General features: G+C 37.4%; 2 protein-coding genes across 2 annotated transcripts; one reads left to right on the top strand and one right to left on the bottom strand.

Moving 5' to 3' along the window:
- Positions 1 to 13,858: 13,858 nt before the first annotated feature.
- LOC115631291 (intraflagellar transport protein 57 homolog) lies at positions 13,859 to 16,996 on the bottom strand. The gene is made up of 4 exons (XM_030528005.1): positions 16,688 to 16,996; positions 16,526 to 16,630; positions 15,803 to 16,463; positions 13,859 to 14,013 (listed from the first exon to the last, which is right to left on the bottom strand). The coding sequence occupies exons 1-4, from the start codon at positions 16,994 to 16,996 to the stop codon at positions 13,859 to 13,861; spliced, it is 1,230 nt and encodes a 409-aa protein (XP_030383865.1).
- A 1,232-nt stretch (positions 16,997 to 18,228) lies between these two features.
- Positions 18,229 to 21,110, top strand: LOC115631538 (protein Spindly). Its single transcript, XM_030528310.1, has 6 exons — positions 18,229 to 18,788; positions 18,845 to 19,010; positions 19,077 to 19,292; positions 19,350 to 19,491; positions 19,706 to 19,804; positions 19,931 to 21,110. The coding sequence occupies exons 1-6, from the start codon at positions 18,264 to 18,266 to the stop codon at positions 20,964 to 20,966; spliced, it is 2,184 nt and encodes a 727-aa protein (XP_030384170.1). The 5' UTR covers positions 18,229 to 18,263; the 3' UTR covers positions 20,967 to 21,110.
- The last annotated feature ends 289 nt before the right edge of the window (positions 21,111 to 21,399 follow it).

Below are 21,399 nucleotides of genomic sequence, written 5' to 3'. Positions count from 1 at the left end.
ATATTATTAATAAAATATATTTCACTTCCGAACGCTTCTGTGCGCGAGAGTCAACTGCAAAGTTACGATCGAAACTTCAGCTTGATGGGTTTAAACAGCTGCCTGTGTTGAATGAGCGAACGAGTGAGCGCAGCAGCAGCAGCAGCGGCGGCAGCATTCACATTGTGCAACAACAATTTCCTTCTTGAGTATTTTTTACACACACACTGTTTTTAGCTTCATCTCACTCGCACGCTGAGCGCACACCAAAAGAAAGCGTGCACAAAAAGTAAAGTAAAATCCAATTGAGTGAGTTTGTGCCGCGATATAAAAAACAATACCGATAACCAACACAAAAAAAATGAAAAAAACTCGTTTGAGCAGCGAAAGAGCGCACGCCGATTGGACAAGCGAATGAGGCAAACGAAAGAGCGTGAGTGTGAGTGAGCGTAAGTGCAGGTGTGTGTGAGAGAGGGTTCAGGCAGGTGAGTTGAGTTGAGCTGCTGCTATTGCTGTTGTTGTTGTTGTTGTTGCTGTTGCTGTTTGCAAATGGGCGTTACGTGCGCACATAATTACGCCAAATCGCTGTATAACAACAACAGTAATATACACAGCAGCAGCAGCAGCAGCAGCTGCAGCAGTAACAACAAAAAAGCTTACATTTTAATTAAGAGCGCAAGGCTCTGCCATGCAAATGACAAGGAAGACCAGTAGCTGAAAAAATAGCAACCGAATGTACAGCTGTCTCTTTTTAACCAACAATTGTCACTGACACTGGCACTCTTCTTCTAGCTGCCGTGGCACGCCGCAACTTTCTTTAACACATGCACACACACACACATCCACAGACAAAGACACTCAATGCGTGCCCGTAAAGTGGGCGTGCTTTTTCATTTTGGCGCTGGCAGCCAATGGCAGCTGGCGCTCAGCTGTCAAGAGCGCTTCGTTCGCCCTTAACCCGTTTGCTAGCCTTACACCCAGTTGTGTATCTCTGTCCGTGTATGTGTGTGTGTGCATGTGTGTGTTCAAGCTAAAAACCAGTGGCGCAGCAGCAGCCGTATTACGCATACGCCACATTGCCTGCTGAGTGACGCTAAAGTCGTCAGTTTCCGCCTGCCTACTTTGTTAACTGTCGCAGCTCCATTTTAACGCACACATACACACACTTCATACATATGTGTGTGTGTGTGTATATACAGATATTTATTTGTGCCTACGCCGCCGCCTTTTTGTTTGTTATACCGCCAACTGCCTTCGGCCTGGGAAACTTTTGAAATTCTTTTTTTTTTCTGTTTTTCGTTTCTCTGCGTCGTTGTGTGGCCTCTTTGTTAACATTTTTTTCTCTGATCTGTGCAACCACACCAAATAATACATATAGACAAACAAAAAATACATATAAAAAGATATATATGTACATTTTGTAATGCGCCGAAAAGGGCAAAATTTATTGTCTGCTTATCTCGCTTTTTGAGCTCAGACTGATTGACTCGACTCGACTCGACGCACTGACTGACTGACTGGCTGACTGGCCTTTAATTTTTGTTCATTTTCTGTTTCTTTCTCTCTTATTCGCTGCGCCACACACAATGAATGAAACAATCGCTTCATTCACAGAATTTCACAAAATTTGTTAATTTTACACAACTTGGCTTGGCCGGGCTTTCGTTGTTATTGTTTCGTTTGCATCATTTTAATTAAGTGGCCTCAAAATGGCAAAAAAGGATCGCGCACTGCTGCATGCATGTGGCTCGTTATTTGGCCATGTTTTTAATTAAGTTTTCGAGCTGCGATATTGACATGAAGCATCAATAAAAACTTTAAAATGATCAAAATTGGTTTGTCTTGCGAGCAAGTCATTTCGTTTTTGTCTGCTGTTCATGTGTGTGTGTGTGTGTGTGTGTGTGTGCAGTGATTTGCATTCTTCAATTGGGCATCGCTTTATTTGACGGCTTTATTGGGCAACAATTTGCATATGCCAATGACAAATTGGCAGTTTCAGCATATAGACATATCATTAGTTCTTGCACTTCCCTGTTAAACGAATGATGTGTGGCAATTTATTAGGAAATCCAACAGAATTTGCTTAAGAGCACCATCTTAATGGGTGGCATATAAAATTAATGAAGATATGTCATCGTTTTATTAAATGAAAAGGCTATTTAAAACCAATCATTCGCTGAAACATTGGCCATTTAATGACCAGCATTATCAGAAAGCTCTTAAAAGTTGCTTTGTTTCTTTAATTTGCTGAATAATGTAGTATTTTAATTGCATTTCAATAGGATTGTAGCTTTGCACTTCAATTCTGTTCTATTTTAGTTTTAAATCCATTTATTTTACTTTCAATAATCCAATTACTTTCATACTCTGTATTCTGTTTTTAGAAACCACTTTAATGCTGTTTTCTGACTAGTTTTAACTTTGTAACTTTGTTTTATTTGTACTATACTTAAATTAACGTATGTTCCATTTTAAATACATTTCTGCTTTCTGACCAGCATTTGTCTTTCATTTTCGTTTCATTTCAGTCCCATATTGGTTTCATTTATATTCCAATTCAGTCCCATACTGGTACTTCTTTAAGTAAATTTAGTTTTAGTTCCATTTCGGATACACTTCAGCTTTCTGATTAATATTTCTGTTTTATTTCCATTCCATTTCACTCCTATGTTGTTTCTAGTGAATTTAAATTTAGTTCCAGGTTTAAATCGAATACATTAAAGTTATTTTTTGATACAATTTATTTTAATTCATTCATAAATACATATTTCAAGGATTTCAAGGGGGAAGGAACCATCGTTTTGAACTTATTGTTTGTCTATTTTTACAAATGAGAATTTTATTATATTAAAAATAATATGCATATAATTGAAATGGAATGACAAAGATAAATGGAAATTCCCTTTTAAAACAATACAACATAAATTTGTAACTCTTTTTAATTGACTGACTTATGTATCTTTTTAAACACATTCCAGCCAACATCAAACTAAAACCTTTCAGGTGATGGCTCTTAGAAAGATGATGGCATCTTGCACATTTGAAAACTACAAACCATTGCTACATTAGATAGAGTGTATGTTTGATGGGTGTTGCGTGCCACTTTTTGTCTATCAATTGCCGCAATAAACACTTTCTCAATTGACAAGTTCCCTTTTATGATCTTCACTTGGGTATTTCCATTCATTCACTCTGAATCATCCGCAAGCGAGATCAAATCATCAGCAATGGCAACAGCAAAGCCTCTCCCACTCTTTTGGCTCGCTTTATAGGCAACTGCCACTTATTTTACCGCACAGTTTCTATATTGCTTTATGGCATATTAATAACAACGCAAATTCCAAATAAACCATAAATTTTATTAATTTTCAAGCATGACTAAAACGACAGCCACAAACAGACACACTCCCAAAAAATCCAATCTCGAACATTGGTCTATCTATAAAGCTCTTTATTGAATTGTACAATACCAGCGATTCAGGCAGTTCAACAAAGAATTCTGCGAAATACTCGTACTACCGTACCGCACCCAATTATAATAAAAACAATCAAAAACGACGACTATCGAATAACAACAACAACAACAACATCGAAATAACAAATGTTGACAATAGAAAAACCTTTTTGCTCCTACAGAAGTGACAACAAATTTAAAATTTACGAAATAAAAATTAAAATTAAATAAACAACACAATAGAGACCAAAAGCCAAGACACCAAGACACCAAAATGCGCAGACAACAAAGGCAGTTGAAACCTAAAACTAACCAAATTAACATACAAACTGAAATGCATATGAAATGAGTGACCAACAACAACAACAACAACAACAACAAAGCGTAGATAGCTTTATAGCGTTTTCTACTACTACGATATCGAGTCTGAGGCCCATTCATTCATTATAACCCCACCGTGTCTCTCTACTTAGCCAAGCATATGGCTTGGCAGGCCGGCCAGCAACCGATTCATTGATAGATCGTGCATATAACGGCGCGACATTCGATTTTTATTTCTTCTTCTCTCTTACTTACTTACTTTGGACTTTTGGCTAACTGTTAAAATAGAAACATCAAACAGCTGTAAAAACGATGCGCAAAATTTACGATCGTTTGCCACAGCGGCCATAATTCAAATTTATTTATAAGCCTCTGCGTAGAGTATATAAAAGGCTTGAGTGTGTATTTATACATAATGTGCATTGCGTATAATACATAAATCAGTGCTTTGGCCCCAACCAAACCTTGAATGGACCAAACACCAACCAGTTGCTAACTATGTATATACAAATATATAGTATTCACATATCTGAGTGGATACAGTAGTGAGCGCTTTTGTGTGAATTGTGGAACTAGTTAGTATCACGAAACGAATACCTTGAGGGGAAATACTTCTGGAAACGAGAAGCGGAAGCAGTTCCATTACCTTAGCTATTACAATACTGAAGGGAACAATACCAGGTTACAGAATATTATCGGAACCAATACTGTACCTGAAAGAGTTCCGAAACTAATGCTGCAACCAATACGATATCAGATATTAGATATACTTTGTAATTTCTATAGGCTTTTTATTCTTTAGTTTTATTTAGTTTCAAATATTATTGTAATGACATTTTTTACGTCTAAAGCCTTAAATAAATAAATAAAATAAATTAAAATCAAACTACTTAGTTATAAGTTCAATGAAAATTGTTTGTTTTGGTGACTGGTGCAGTAGTTCATAAGAATTTTTCTTGTCGCACTAGGAAATAATAATAATACTTGTAAATAAATAAATAATAATAAAATACATAAATAATATCTTGTATAAAACAAAAAAATAAAATAAAAACAGAACAATACCGGAATCAATGCCTTAGCAGAAGACCGTAAACCGTATTGGAACCAATCAAGCGGAAAGTGCATCAAAAATAATCCAATACAATCTTATAAAACAGTATCGGAACCAATGTCTTGGCAGTACTAACAGTACTAAAGGGAGTAACAAAACAGTGCTGGAACTAATACCGAACCGAAAAATGTATCAAAACTGATGTTCGATTCAATACCATCTTACAAAACAGTATCAGAACCAATGCCGTAGCAGAAAACAGTACTGGAAGGACTACCGAAAATAATACGCACACTAATTCCGTATTACTAAACAGTTACGGAATCCATAACGTACCGGAAAGATCACTAAAACTAATACTGTAACCGGTACAGAGTAATAAAATAATAACGGAATCATAATTATACCGAACACCTTATCAGGGAGGCGCAGAAACGAGTTACCAACCAATACCACAACAAGATGAGATTATAGTTCCAGTACCATGATATGATACCTTATCTTTTTTTCCTGATATATAATTAATTAATTATACTATTAATATTTCAATACTTTAAATTAAAGTTATAGCTAAACACAAATACTACAACTTAAACTAGAAGCTTAGACTTATTGAAACATTATCGGAACCAGTTACGTGTTCGAAATCTTTTGGGACTAATAGCGAAGACTTCGGAGTACGTCTTTGTTCCAAAAGGAACTTTAATCTTCTTATCTCTACCATCAGAAGCACATTGTTATTAATTGTAATTAATATTAAATATATATTAATATATAAATATATATATATATATATATATATATATATATATATATATATATATATATATATATATATATATATATATATATATATATATATATATATATATATATATATATATATCAATACCTTCTCTTGAACTATTTATGGTGTAAATAGGACTGCTAAAGCCAGTCAGATCTACATTGTTATTAATTATAATTAATATATAATATATAATCCGTTAATGAGAAATACGTATCAGCAACCTATCCATGCCCTCTCTTGAAACAACTATTTACCTATTTAAGTGACTGCTATTGTAATCATATACTATACATATATACTATATACATAAGCATATGCATATGAATGTGGGTAACTATTGTATGTATAAATAAATACATAAAGTTGACAACTGAGGCAACTACCGTATCGGTAAAGCAATCGTCGTCGTCGTCGTCGTCGCCGTCTTCTTCTTCGCACAAAATTTGCATGCCAAAAAGGGGAAAAAAGAGTTTTGTGCCAAACTGATGACGACGTTGCTGCTGGTGCTGCTGCCGATAATGATGATGAGAATGCTGATGATGATGCCAATGATCAAAGCAGCTGTTGACAATGCCTCGCTCTGCGGTGGCTGCGGTCCAGTTTCATGATACTTATGGCCATATACTTCAGAGACGCTTCAGAGATCCCCAACCCAGTCAGTCAGTCGGGCAAAAAATAATAATAATAATAACGCCCACGTTTTATTGTCTCGCTGTCGAGTTGGCAGCTCAAAATTTATGTGACCGCGTGCTGCTGTATGAATTTTAATTTTTCACAATGCTCTTTTTGTTTTGAGCGTGTTTTTCGCATTTGATTTGGTTCGCCTTTTATGTGGCAATTAATGAAATATAATACTTTGGCAGCAGTGCAGGCAACAAAGGTGGCCATTTATGTGATGGGAATACCAGTGGGAATACTTCTATAGGTATGCACTATATAGAATGTCCTGGAATAGTTCGGCAAATGAAACAAAAGAATCTAACTTGGCACCGTTGTTGCCATCGAGGAACGCACAGTGGGACAATCAGGACGCAGGAAAGGCAACCCACCGGCTATCAAATAATTGTTCTGCTCACAAAATTTGACGCAAGTTCTGAGAGTTTGCCGATATTACTTAAGATTAAATGAATCTGAACTTTGTCGAAAGATAATGGTCTAGTACATGAAGTTTCAGTGAAATAATGGGGTCTTCGTACTTCAACTTATAATGAATGAAATGCCAAGCAAAAAATTCTTATGATCTCCATGTTTAAGTGTAATGCTGTTTTTCATAGAAATCTTTTTTGTATGTCTATAAAATGCCTTTCCAAATCAACAACTTATTTTCACAATCCAATTTGCAAACGTTTTTCTACATTTGCAATTTTTGTTGAACATTTTTTTTAGAATAGTCAATAGTTTAATCATAAAAAGTTGTTGCTGCTGATGTCTTCGTGTAAAACCTTTTGCTTATTTCATTTACATTTGTACTCTCGGTTTTTAATTTATTAATTTATTGTTTTCATTGAATTTAGTGATTGTTGTGAACGAGCAGGTTTCATTCTTTTAGCGACTAATTTTGTACATATTTATTTTTTTCATGCAGGCATCATGATTAATGCATTGAACTTGAAATGAAATTTTTTAAACCGTATATTATCTAGTGTTTTGTAATAAACACATACACATACATACATAATGTTAATTCAAATTTTGTCAGTTCTTGTTGAGGTGCTCCCTAGCTCTAATATCGTCTTCGACTAGCAATTGTTTTCGTTCCTGACATTAACATTTTAAATAATTATTTTTTGGCATTTGTACAATTTTAATCTAATCTCTAATATCTAAGGCATTTTCTTTCTTTTTTTTAGCTGGAAATACATATTTTTGTAAGATGCTAACCAGACATCTATGGCAACAAGTAAATAGAGTAAAGTCAGAAGGAGTTAAGCTAACGATCATGCAAGGTATTATTCTTAATCGATTAAAATAAGTCAAAAAACTTGTAATACCACCAATCTAACATATATTCTGCGAACCCTTTCTACAAAGCTGGTCCAATTCGCAATCTACTTGATAACTTAAAGCTTTAATCAATCAACTGATTTTTTTATTATAAGTATGTATGGATAATAAAAACTTACATACAAAAGAGTCTGTCTTAATACGCTTTTTAACTAATTTCTTTAAATATGTTTATGAATCTTAATAAACAAATGCTAAATTTTTTAATATTTAAACAATATGTTTAATAAATTGTTTCATCTAAAAATCATTTAAAAATATTTAAGCGATCTTAATTAATGAATCATTTATTAATCATTTAGTGACCATATAACTGCAATAAATTGTAAATCAAATTTGTTGAATACTATAATACATATAGCTCTTTAAAAATGAAAAATACTCCTTATGTTAATTAATCTTAACAAACTACTGTTAAATTATTGAATTTTTCCACGTATTTTCAATAAATTATTTTATATAAAATCATTTTTAAATATTTAAGCGATCTTAATTAATGAATCATTTATAAACCATTTAGTGACCATATAACTGCAATAAATTGTAAAACAAATTTGTTGAATACTACTTGTATAATGCTTATAGATATTTTTCTAGTAAAATACTCCATTTGTTTGTTGGTCTTGAATATCCAAAAGTTCTTGCTTTTGAACACGAGATAGAGTACCTGTTTGGAGCGCCACATGAACTTCCGGTGATTTAGAAGCTGTCCCAGCAGTCAGTCCCGCCAACTAAGGTGTTGGCTGCGTAGGAGTCCCCACCCCTGTCCCCCTACCCCCTCCGGCCTTTTGTGTTGGCCGTGCGCCAACGTTGACCCGCTTAAACAACACATTCAATTTGAAATTAATAGTGCAGGCAGGAAGGGTATCGCATCATATCACAAACAAAGTGAAAATTTCCAAAACAAAAAAATGTTTTATTACATTGATTTGCATTTAAATCGATCGATGGTGGCAGTCGCAGACGTAGTCGGAGTCGGAGTCGAAGTCGCAATCGCGACTTGGGTGTCAGTGTCACCTGAAAATGGAATGGCCAGAAAGCAGGAGAGAGAGAGAGGAGGTCGGGGGCGGGAGAAAGACTGATGATTGCGGGCACAGCGAGCGGTCAAAAGGCAAAATGTTGACAGTCATGGCCGGGCCAAAGGTGTTGTGCCGCACTAACAAAGGCGACAACTAGACGGAACGCCAGAGAGCTACGCTTTTTTGTTTTGTTGAATGAATTGAATTTTTTTTTGAGAATGAATGAGCGTTCAGAAGTTGCGACTGCGACTGGAACAGAGCGGGGACTACGATTTCGACTTTGTATTTAGCCATAGATTATGCAAAGCTTTGTTGCCGCTTTTGTTGCTCTTTTCGGTGGTTCTTCTTCTCCACTCCAAATGACAAAACAAATGATTCTTCTCATATAGCCAGGCGGCAAAGCAATCGCCGGCGTTGCACAGTGGAACACATTCTCGATATAGCTAAGAAAAACTGAACTGAAATATATTGCTTTTGTAAAGTTGGGAATGGACTGATTTGAAGAACTGAACTGAATGATCTTATGGAGTCTTGCAAACACGATTTCTCTTTCAACTCGCTTTTTAGATAAATTTCAACAACGATGGTAATATAACTATCATCCGTCCTCTAAGGTGGAAAGCCAAAAGAAACTCTTCCTAATCTATGTCTATTTATTTTACAAAACCCATGTAATCTCCTCTACACTACGAGTATAGAAGATCCAATGCTAGTACTATATTCGTTTAAAAATTATAATATTGAAACCAGTGTGAAAAGGTTTTTAAAAAAGACAAAGTATTTGAAAAAACTTATTTTGTATATTTGTTTATTTAATTTTCTTTCTACTTGTATAGAGAAACATTTTCAAACTTTATCAAAAAGCGCTTTAAATGAAAAAGAAACTTGGCTTTCAATATCAAAACTGTAAATTGGAGATTAAGGCTAACTATTAATTAAGTAAGATTTCATATAAAAATTGAGGTTGTGGAAGGAAAGTAAAAGAAATTATATATGAAGCAAAGAAGAGGCAAAGAGTGTAATGGGGTTCCCAACATATAAAACTCAACATCTTTTGCGACTCGTTTCAAGTGAAGCTTTAAAAATAATTAAGTACGTAGTGGATCAAAATTTCTATCAACATTTTAGCAAGAGTGGGCTGTTTATTATAATACAAGTATAGCTGTTTTCTTTTTTTTTTAGAATCCCCCCAAAAAAAAAAGTAAAGCTGTTTTGTTAACATTTTAGTTTGTTTCGATGGATAAACAGAGTGGCTGCAATGGCTCTTTCCAGTCAGATTTCCATATCGTTACCACTGTGTTCGGTTCGTTGTCGTCGATGGCGTCTGGGCCATCGTCATCTATAATGTCGTGCATATCCACAGTAGACACCCGCTGTGCGCGTCTGCGTCTGCGTCAGCAGCCCACCACCATTGAAAGAGCGGCTAACAAATTTTCGTTGAAATTTATTAGTTTTGACTTTTTGAAGTTTATTGAATTAAATTTTATTTATACGAGTTTATAGAAATTACATGTGTGGGGCATCAAGTAGGTGGCGCCGCAATCGCCGCTACTCTCACTGCAGCTGGTCACAGCCCTCCACACTCGCACACACACACGCACATGCACATGCACGCATACAGGCACGCACACGTGCAGAAAGAGACACCCACACAGTTGCAGTGCTGGGCACGACTTGTGCTCTAAAAATGCTTTTTGCCAGCGGGCAAAAAAAATTTGTTCATTCAATGCGAACACGAACAGGTTTGACGAACAATGAGAAAATGAAACTCATCTGCGTACTCGCTCTGTCGCAGCTGCCTCTGCTGCTGCCTCTGCCGCTGCTGCTGCTGCTGATGGTGCCTGTGCCGCTGCCCCCAGCTGCCTCCCACTGCCACCTCAAGCTCCAACAGCAGCAGCTGGCAGCTGCTGGCAGCAGCCACTGCTCTAGTGAGCGACTCTGACTGTGCGCAAAAATAAAAATTACAAGTCGTATGTTAAGGACGCGCGAGCACGACTTTTGTATACCCTGTAAACGCGCCTCTCTTCGCCAATTGAAATTAACTTTATTGCACCAATCGCTTACATACATTACATTATAATGATTAGTAGAAAGTGCTTTTTTTTAACTTATCGGTCCTATCACAGCTTTATGTTATAGCCCAACAATTTTTGTAAAATATAATAGCCAGACAGTACTTTTAAATCCCAAGTTTGGTTTAAATACATTTTTAAACAAAAAAAATTATGAAATGTTTCCACCGATCGTTCCTATGGCAGCTTTTAGTCACCTTTAAATTATGATAACATACAAATATGGTTACATTATCAGAAGTTATTCTGAGTGTTCCTATTGCAGCTATATAATGTAAATATGCTACATATATCGGTGTTAAATAACGTGTTTTGCGTTTAAATAAGACAAATCCACATAGCAAGTTCTTATGTTATTAACAAAAAAGGTATTTAAGTGAAAGAGAAATGTTTGCACCGATCGTTCCTATGGCCGCTTTAAGTCAATTTTAGATTATGATGAGGCATGACGAAACACCTAAAAATGTTTTTACAATATCCTGCTAAACACAGAAGTTATTCAAAGTGTGCCTACAAGTATGGCAGCTATATAATGTAAAGATGATATATATATATATATAGATGGTAAAATAAGACAAATCCACATGGCAAGTTACTTTATACAAGTTCGTACGAACGGACATAGCTATATCGCGCGTCTCATCTCGTTCTACTGATACTTGTATATATACCTTTTAAGGTCTGCCACGACTCCAGCTATCTACCAGTATTACATACATATGGCGTCAAGACTTTATAATATGCCCTTTCACCGCTCGAGTACAGGGTATAACCAGACGCGCAGCCAACAACAGTAACAACAACAACAACAGCAACAAGCCTGCCAGTCACTCAGCAGCAACGTCAGCAGCGACTGCGACTGAGGCAGCGGCAGCGGCAGCAGCACCGGCATCGGCAGCGACGGCGCATTGGAATGGCATCCGAATCCTACCGTGGGAAATGAACAGTAGTTTTTGGCTTTTGGAGCAATGAGCGAGCGGCATGTACCGAGCACAAAACGAGCGCACACACTCACAACAGCAACAACAACAACAATAGTAACAACAAAAGCAACAGCAACAGAGAAGCGCAACGTTTTGCGACAACCAAACAAGTTGTGCTGTCTGTTTAGCTTTTTGTAAGCCAAAAAATAGCTTTTTTTAAGGGAAACAAATAAAAATGAGGAGAAACTTTTGAAATGGCTTTTTACTATTTTTAAATGCTTACGAAGTCTATGCTTCTTCAAATAGTGTCGAATTTTTCGTAAATTTTCGGTGGCTATATAAGCAAGTAATATATTTTGTAACCCTGTGACCACATAAGTTGTACTGTCGTTTATCTCTTTGCTAGCCAAATAAGAGCTATTTTAGTGCAACAATTGAAAATGATGCAACACTTGTGTGATATATTTTCAGTATTTCAATAATTTCAAGCTTCAAACAATGGAATGGAATATTTAAATTAGGCAGGTCTACTTTTTTTGGGCTATTTTAGGGAGTAGTAGTATGTATTAGAAAATATAACTATAATCATATATTTAGGATATTTAGTTAAATACCTTAATTGTAGGGAACTAAAAAGGTTAAATAAAATAAATTGTAACTAAAATATGTAGTTTCAGGTTGAGTTTACAAAAGTTTGGGTTAGTTCATTATCTATCCATTGCGAGTCAGAGACAATTCCAGAATACAAAGTCATCTTTGTAAATTTTTTTTATTTTAACAAATTAAATCTAGTATCTACATAATACTAAACTTAATATTAGATTAACGAGTTCTAGCTATTCGGGCCTTCGACTCGTAATATTCTCTTAATGCGTTCAAGAAATATGTAAAATTACATATGTATATATTTTATTACTGATCTGTTATATCGCTTATACATTAAATGTACATTAAAAAATTGTTGTACTTTTTTTTGTCTCTATAAGTACAATTACAAAATTTATCATTGTAGAATAAAATTGATAATTAATAACCATAAAGGGTTAACTTATTTCTATATATTTTAATTTATATATATGTTTTTCAAATTTTTTTTTATTTCTTTTTATTTATTTACTTTATTAGTTCGACAAGAACATTTCTTTCATTAGTATTTCATCTATACTCCTTAAAACTGCCCAGTCATGGGTAGTAGGGGTCTAGCTTTTTTCCCGCTAGCCAGACAACACTGGCGTGCAAATGAAAATTGCAACGTTTTGCGACAACACAAGTTTGTTCCTGCTGCCGCTTGTTGTTGTTGTTGTTGTTATTGTTGTTGTGGTCGCTATTGTGGCATTACTTTTGCAATTTCACTGCAGTGCACTGTTTGTTGTTGTTGTTGTTGTTGCATTTGTCGGCATATCAAATAAGCCTAATAATAATGCAATTTATGCCAGCGCTGTGCTGGTGTTGTTGTGTTTTTTCATAATGCTGCTGCTGCTGTTGTTGTTGATTGCTCGATCAGTTGGCCAAAAACAAAAAAGAAAACCAAACACAAACAAAAACAGAAACAGAAACAGACAGAAAAGTGCGTACGAAATGAAAAACCTTGTGGTTGCATTTTGGGAAAACCTTTTAGCACTTTAGACAACACACAAAAATCACAACAAGTTGCGCAGACTTATCAGCAACACGTGTGTGATGAGTGAGTGTGTGAGAGAGATAGCGGGAGAAAGGGAGAGGGAGAGTGTGTGTGTGTGTGTTACACAAACAGCGAAACGCGCGTGCGTAGCAGCCTCGACACCTCCAGCAATGCGGTAGTAGTTGGAAGGCCGAACAGCGAAGGACGGGCGGCAACTCTTGAAAGGAAGTGTCATGTACGTGAGGTATGCGCGTATGTGTGTGTGTGTGTGTGCGAGATAGCGTTCTCTTATCTGATGCACGGGCGCAGGCGCAGGACGCTGCGGTTCCCGAGCGCGACTGTAGATAACAAAGAGGTGATAATTGACCGCCCTATTTGGCTTAGCAACCAATTACGAAACTTATCGGGCGCGGCGATCAAATCAAATCAAACAGTCACTCAGTCGGAGGACAACGTTGGTGGTCCACTAAATCGTTTAAACAAGAGCAATGGATGCGCAAACCCAAACCCTCACACACACACAAGTGTGAAAATGTGTGGGTGGAAACAAAAATGGAGCAAAAGAGTGTGGGACAGAGAGAGAGAGAGAGAGAGAGAGAGAGAGAGTGCCTTATCAGCTGTTTAGGTGGCAGGCACATTGCTGACACTTTCTGCGCTCTGTGTCTGACGCAGCACGTCCTGGTCGTAGGCATGCACCAGCAATGCCACCTCCAGATTCAGCTGCGCAATGTCGTCCTTGAGCTTCGCAATCGCCTTCTTGATTTGCTGCACTGAGCCTGCAAAGAAGAGGACAGAAGCAAATTATTAATGCAGTCAGACATGCAAAAAGCTTAAACATAACTTTACAAATCGCCTTTGAAAAACAATTGCTAAGAAGTTTTTTTGTAGCAGAAAAGGAATTTATATTAATGTGCAAACAACTTGCACAGAAATGTTGCCAAAAAAGGAGGTTATAATCTAAGTCATATATAGTTTTAAAACTTGACAAATTATTTGCCGGCTTGGCCAAATCTAAGTGTTAAGCCAGACTAGCTATGAAGAGCTACAAATAAATCAATAATTTACTTATGAAACAGTCTTTTGCGACTCCGTGCTAAAAAGTAATCAACGAATAGTTCACTACATCAGAGTCGCCTCTAGTGTCTAAAATTATTTAATAGAAGTGATAATGAATGAAGTAAGTATAGAAATGAAGTGGAAATTTTAAAGTGCCTAGAAATAGTGCCTATGGAATGCCTAGTGCATAGACAGGCTCTGACTTTCCTCTGACATTCTTCAACCACTCTATTCTATTGAATTCTTGCAATAACTGCGGGTGAGTATCTAATACCTTTGCTAACAAATAATTGAGGAATAGTACATTTTGTATTATTTAAAATTTCCACTTCATTTATATACTTTCTTTATTCATGTCCTATTTATCACTTTTATTAAATCATTTTATTTATTTGAAGAAACTTAGGACTAGCTACAATATTTGGTGAACCTAAACGAAATTATCATAGAGTCATAGAGTCATTTACTTATATTTTAACAATTCTATATTTAAATTATTATAATTATAATAACCACATAATATTATTAATAATGCAGTCAAAAAAATTGACCCAGAACCTGGAGCTTCATCATGTAGATATTTTTATAAAAGTACCAAAAATATAACAAATCATTATGTCATATATAATTATTTATTAAATAAAAATGTAAATAAATAATTCAACTACCATATAGGAGTATATAGAACCTGCTTTCCATCCTGAAATAACCACCTCAATGTACCTTAAGGGCAATATTATTATATCCTACTCGTATATCTTCAATGGGAATATAATTACAAACATTAATTGTCATTGATTACTTCCTAATACTGTAAAGAAATGTTACTGTAAAAATTAATGATACATCTTAGATTAAATCTCTTAGCTTCCTGCATCTCCGTAGCTAAAATTCATATTTATCTGGCCACAAAAGCTCTCTACAAAAGCTGAATCGAAGGATATAATAAGATGTAAGAAAAGTCAACTCCGAACTAATATTTGCTTTCGCACTTTTACCCAAAAAGGGGTCGAAATTCTGAAAACGAAAACTAGATCACCCGGAAAGGAGCTACGAGTATTATTATTATTATAAATATATTAAAGCCAAAGCCGTTCTCTTTCTTAAAAGTGCTTCCTATGATATGCTCAAAGTAATACATTTTCTAAAAAATAGTTATACGCTAAAAAGTAAATTAACGTGAATTTTACAAAAAAAAATTTAATTTTTAAAATTTGCAAATAATAAACAAAATTTGACAATTCAATATTTAACGAAATGACTCGCTTGGCTCTGGATCTGAGCACGAAATAAATAATATATTTTATACATAAACCTGTCTATTACTTTGTAAGTTAGACTTTAAATTTCCAAAAAGGTATTAATATCCCCCATCTCTTTCTCAAATCAACCAATTTTCTCAGATAATAATATACCCGTAATTCCGGAGCAAAGTTAAGAAATTTGTTAACCACATCTAAATTTTTTAACGCGTTAGAATTTTGTTTTTTTTAAATGTATTTCACTCACTTCCATCGGACATGACTTGGCCACGTCTCTCCATCTCCTCCTTCCGCATGTCCTGTTCGGCCTGCACCTCATTAAGTTGCTCCAATTGCCGGGCCGTATCTTCCTGCACCTGAGTCTGAGCATATTGCACGCTGGAGAGTTCTATGGACACGTCCTTGTACTGCTTAATAAGCGGCTGCAGCTCATTATTCAAATGCTTCTCGCGGCTCTCGATCTTGTCCAGACTGAAGGTGAACTCGCTATGCAGCTTCTTTAGCTGCGTCTGCGTGGTTTCCGCAATCTCGGCAATGTTGCTCTTCAGTGTCTCCATTTGGCTGAGATGTGTGCGCCAGTCCCGTGCATCTGCTTTGACGACAACCTTCAGTTGTTGCAGGACATGTTCCAGCTCCAGACGCCACTCCTGATGGTCTGTGAGGCGGGAGTTGAGCTCCCTTGTTTGCTCCTCCGTGGCTGCCATGTCGCTTATCGAACGCTTCTGTTGACGATTCAGCCAATTCAGTTGCTTGAAATTGTGGGCCTCCAACTCCATGTCGCTGTCATCGCTCAGAGCGGCAGCGTTCTGCTCATCCTCGAGTTTCTCAAGTATTATTTCGGCATTATCCTCCAGGTAATCGCCCACAAATTCCTCCTCTTGTGCAATGTTCAGATGTTGATAGGCCAGCTACAGAGAAATTCGTGAATAATTCTAATGCTTTTACGTTTTTCAATCCTTGAGGACTCTACCTGAGTGACCTTCAGAGCCTGCGTGGCTAAGCGGTCGAGCACCATCAGACATATGGGACCAGCGCCACGTATAAGCTTGTTGGGTTGGAAATCCACAGGCACGTCCTGCGCAAATCACATAAAACTCCAGTTCATTTCTTTAAGCATCGCTCATTTACTTACAATCTCCTCAAGGATTTGTATAATTTTCGCTATAACCGTATTGGGATCATCAAATTCCTGTGGTCTCTCCATATCCTTACCGAGTTTCTTGCACAGCCACCAGCATATCAATGTGAACATAAAGAACTGCTCACCTGGATTTACAGACTTCACAAAATAGAAACGTGACAGTGGCTTCAATTTGAACTCGCGTAGTAAATGTTTTTCATAATTTAGCAACTTTAACTTTTCCAGCAAGTCATCCGACTGAAAACTAAGCAATTGTTGCACTTTTTCCTTTGCCGCAGCCTCTGTATCTTCCTGTGCCATTTTTAAAATAAATTTTTCTTATAAATCCTTTAAATATTTAAGTTCTATGGTTTGTTATTATTTGTTTGGCCGGCATGTTGTCTTGGCAACATGCAGAGGGAAATAAAAATAGCGCACGCGCAAGAGAACGGTTAATATTATTCCATAAATAAACAATATACAACTGCATTTAGTTGCCAAGAGTATTAATTATATTACTAAAATAGCCTATTTAAAAAAGATAAATGCAAGATTTGAAAAAACGATCCTGCTCTCATTTTGACCGCTAGATGGCTAAAGGTATTAAACGGTTAATAAGACTCTCGATAGGCAATATCATATCATCAGTGCTACCACTACCTGGATAATTGTTTTTGCCGCGAGATGGCACCACTATAACTTCCAGCGGGTATTTTCTGCGTTTTCGGTCTGTTCACACCACTCTATAAACTAGAATATTTAGCGATTATTGTGCTTTTAAAATATTTAAATAAGATGTCTAAAAGACAAGTGAACAACAGTGAAGGGCCTTTAATTATTACGGGTTTTCATTACCACTAGATGGTGAATAAGATAAAAACCGTGAGTAGTGCGTGAACAAGAATCGATAACAACTATTTTTTAAAGGTAGCAGTAGAGCTAATATTGTTTAGTTGGTATGTGTAGTTAGTCGTTCGTTTTTCCGCGGAACGAACTACTCGTTCTTTTAGATCCTTTAGTTTGTTGGGTCGTTAAGTTTTCTTATTTCGTTCCCTCGTTAGTTTTGTTCATTCAGTGGTTTAGTTCATTCCCAACTTTAATATTTTATTCTGTTCTTCAAAATGTCAGCATAAGTTTCTTTAAAACGTAGAACTTTTCCGCAGGGTGGCAGACGCAATTATAAAAAAAATGTGGACCAATTAAGCGGACACATTTATATATACGCATTAACATGTTTTCATTTCTTAAATTCAAAATGTTATCCTTGCATTGCACTGATATTTCTCAAACAGTACTGAATAACTCTGTCATATAGGCATATTTGCGCATATTCCAAACCATCTAATGGAAGCGCCACCCAATCGTAAGATCCTCCTTTTCGCGTGAAAAGGAACTAAAACGATAGACCTTTGTAGTTCAGATGCGCGTTTTGGAACTAGTTCATGTTGAACCACCAACGAATCAGCTCAAGTTGGCAGCGCTATTACTAAAAACAACAACCCTGCCCAAGCGATGAACACACAAACAGTTTTCAAATACTAGCGCCTTTCTACAACATATTTCAATTCGGTTTACCAACAGTACAAATATGGACCATAAATTGGATCTCAGCGCTCTAAACATCGATGATATTGTGGAGGAGTACAAAATTCTGTTCGATCGTCATGAGCAGCTAAAGCTAAAAACCGAGGATGATGCTCAAAAAATTCATCAGCTAAAACGCTCCCTAGACACGGCGCTTGCAGCGGAGGCGTATCTGACCCATGAGCTGGAACAGGTCAGTGCGCAGTCACAGAATGCAACTTCTGCCGAATCTCCGCGTGCCAAGCAGAAGATCGATGATATGCAACGCAAGTACAACGATCTGCAAAAGGAGCACGAGACCCTGCAGCTGGACTATGACGCGAAGGTGGAGGAGACGGTGGCGCTGAGAGGCAAGCTGGAGGCCGCCGAGCGTGACATGGCAGCTAATGCTGCCCTTAAGGTCAATCATGTGTTGGACAATGCGACACGACTGCATGTCCTGGAGGAGGAAAACGCGGAGCTAATGCAAAAACTGGAAAAGTTCCAGGAGGCGACTGTTCAGCACACGCTTGCCGTGGCCGAAAAGGAGGTAAGGACTTATAGTCTTATCACAAATGGCTCTTTCAAACTATATTCTGTTAATAGAGGACCATTGAGATTCTGCGGGATCAGGCGAGCTGCTTGGAGGAGAATTTGGCCTGCAAACGAAACGAGCTGGAGGAGAAGCTGCAAATGCTAGAAAGCGCGCAGGAACAACTGATCGAGGCGAATGCCAAAATAGCCATGTTGAGCACGGCACCCGAGGAAAGTGGTACGAAAACTGAAATTTCTCCCAATCCAATTCCATGATAATTTTGTTGTTTTTTTTTTTTTCCAGCTCGCAAAGGGAACTCGCTGTTTGCTGAGGTTGACGATCAGCGTCAAGTGATGAAGCAGATGCTGGCTGACCAGAAGAAGAGTTATCTGCAAATGAAGAAAGTCTTCAACGAGAGCCAATACGAGATTCATCGTCTCAAGCGTGAAAACATTGCCATGCATACGGAATTGCAGGCATGCAGCACCATCTTCTGCAGCGCTGACAGGACTCTACAGAGTGGGTGGCAAACATTTATTGATTTAAGCACACTAATCTAATCTGACTCCTCCACAGACAAGCTGCGCGAACGAATTCGCCATTTGCTAAGCGAAAACGACATGCTCGAACGCAAATTAAACGTCACACAGGAGCGTCTGCGGGAGTTGGCCAACGAGAAATCCGTCATCTGGCTGGATTCCATGCTAGATTTCTGCAAGTATGCGTCTCAATGGGGCATCAATTGTTTAAAACATCTGCTAGCAATGCTCAGCACACAAATGCTAAGCCTAACAAGCTACAAATATATGATATTGTGATCGAAAATGTCTACATTTCGAACGAATTGCTAGTCGATTAAACAGCCAAACCTTTTGCACGTTAGTTTATATTCTAGCACTTAAGCATACCCAACATTGCATTCCTTCATTTAGGCGTGAAACGGATGAGCTGAAAACCCAATTGCGCAGCACACGCATACAGAACGCCGGCCTGGAGGAGGAAGTTCGCAAAACACAGCAGAACATGGTGCGGTAAGTAAACTGGAAAACTATTTATTAAGATTCTAATACCCTTTTAAACACCAATACTACTATTTGAATTCTATTTTATACTTAAAACGTTTTACTAAACCCCCGCTTTTTTTCTTAATCCATCAGTTGGCGTTTTGAATCATTGAGATCGCGCTGCGTGGTTATCGACCGCGAGAATCTCTTGACGGAGCACAAGATCAGCTTTAAACCTATGCAGGCCATGGAATTTAATATTAAGGAAGCTGAACTGGAAACAGCATTGCCGCGTATAATGAACGCAGACAGCGCCAAGAACGAAGCTCTGCCAGGTGAATCTACAATGAACAGTCCAGCTACAAATGCTCCGAATGTCATAGCCGAGCCACAGAAATCTCCAGAGGCGGCAAAGCCCAACAAAAAGGGTACACCCGTGAAAGTTAGGCAGGCGCCAGAGCTGTGTGCCTTGCCCGCGAAACACACGCCTTGCAAAACAGAGCCTGCACAAATTTCAGAGGTCATCAAAGATTTGGACACACCCCAAGCAAAAGGAGATGAGAGTGGTACTCCTATATGCAGCCTTATAAGAGTCAAGGACGAAAAGGAACTACAATCAATGCCACACCAACAAACTGTATCCAAAACAGAGGCCATCCCTGATGGCATTAAAGAAGAAATTGTTTCAGAGCCAGATGTCAGCAGTATAATGGCTGCGAAGCCCAATCGCAAGGGCACACCCATCAAGTTATCAGATTTCAAAGCCTCGATTGAAGATAGCACGGACTCAGATGCAAGCTCGCCAACACCGCCGAAGCCTCAACGCAAGGGAACCCCCGTAAAGGCCAAGAAAGACAAAAATACAGATGATATAGAACCTGCTAAGCCACAACGCAAGGGCACTCCAGTAAAGGCGCTCTTTTCTGCATCATCGAATTCAAATGTGCGCTCCATTCTGCAAAGTAAGCAGCGGGACTTGTTTGACGAGGAGCCGAAGAAAAATGTGAAATTCAGCAACAAGGAGCCTACCGTTCATAATATAAGTCCGATCGTACCCTTGCCAGATAAGGAAGTAACCGAACTCAGCAAGGAGAACCAAAAACCAATCGCAATGAAACCAAAATCAAAGGGCATCATCAGACACATTGTGGTGGGAGCTAGAAAACCCAACCCTGGTTCCTTAAAATAAGTGCAAAACAATGTTAAAATCGATTATAAAAGTGTTAGTATAAGCATGAAACTTCTTAATAATGTTTACTCTATATCACGAAAAATGCTTTAATACTCAGAGAATCCACACAAATCGCACTTCTCTTTTATTTAAAATGAATAACAAACCAAGTACAGAATTGACATCATGATTTATCTTGCCATTAAAGAAATAAGTCTATTAAATACATTTTATTACTTTTTTTTTATCATGACCCGCCTGAGTGGAACGCCTGGTTCACAAGCTAAAGCTTCCGGATATAGGTTGTGCTGTTGGGGAAATCAAACGAATAAAATAAACTCGTGTTGCCTAGGGATTAGGAGCGTCTACATACCATAGTTTGATTAATGTGAGCTCAGCCGTTTTCGAACTCCAGGCGTTCATCCAGACGGACGTTTTCACAATGAAAACC

This window comes from Scaptodrosophila lebanonensis, unplaced genomic scaffold (assembly GCF_003285725.1).
Source record: "Scaptodrosophila lebanonensis strain 11010-0011.00,11010-0021.00 unplaced genomic scaffold, SlebRS2 tig00001412-arrow-pilon, whole genome shotgun sequence".
NCBI classification, from domain to species: domain Eukaryota; kingdom Metazoa; phylum Arthropoda; class Insecta; order Diptera; family Drosophilidae; genus Scaptodrosophila; species Scaptodrosophila lebanonensis.
This window is presented reverse-complemented; position numbering and strand designations above follow the sequence as displayed.

Excerpts from the sequence above, each read along its gene's own strand:
- LOC115631291 (XM_030528005.1), bottom strand. The coding sequence starts at position 16,996 with ATGGCACAGGAAGATACAGAGGCTGCGGCAAAGGAAAAAGTGCAACAA. Across the intron at positions 16,631-16,687 it reads TACAAATCCTTGAGGAGATT|GACGTGCCTGTGGATTTCCA; the intron begins GTAAGTAAATGA and ends TGATTTGCGCAG. Across the intron at positions 14,014-15,802 it reads CCAAGTCATGTCCGATGGAA|GCTCAGTGCAGCAAATCAAG; the intron begins GTGAGTGAAATA and ends TCTTCTTTGCAG.
- LOC115631538 (XM_030528310.1), top strand. The coding sequence starts at position 18,264 with ATGGACCATAAATTGGATCTCAGCGCTCTAAACATCGATGATATTGTG. Across the intron at positions 18,789-18,844 it reads TTGCCGTGGCCGAAAAGGAG|AGGACCATTGAGATTCTGCG; the intron begins GTAAGGACTTAT and ends TTCTGTTAATAG. Across the intron at positions 19,492-19,705 it reads TCCATGCTAGATTTCTGCAA|GCGTGAAACGGATGAGCTGA; the intron begins GTATGCGTCTCA and ends TCCTTCATTTAG.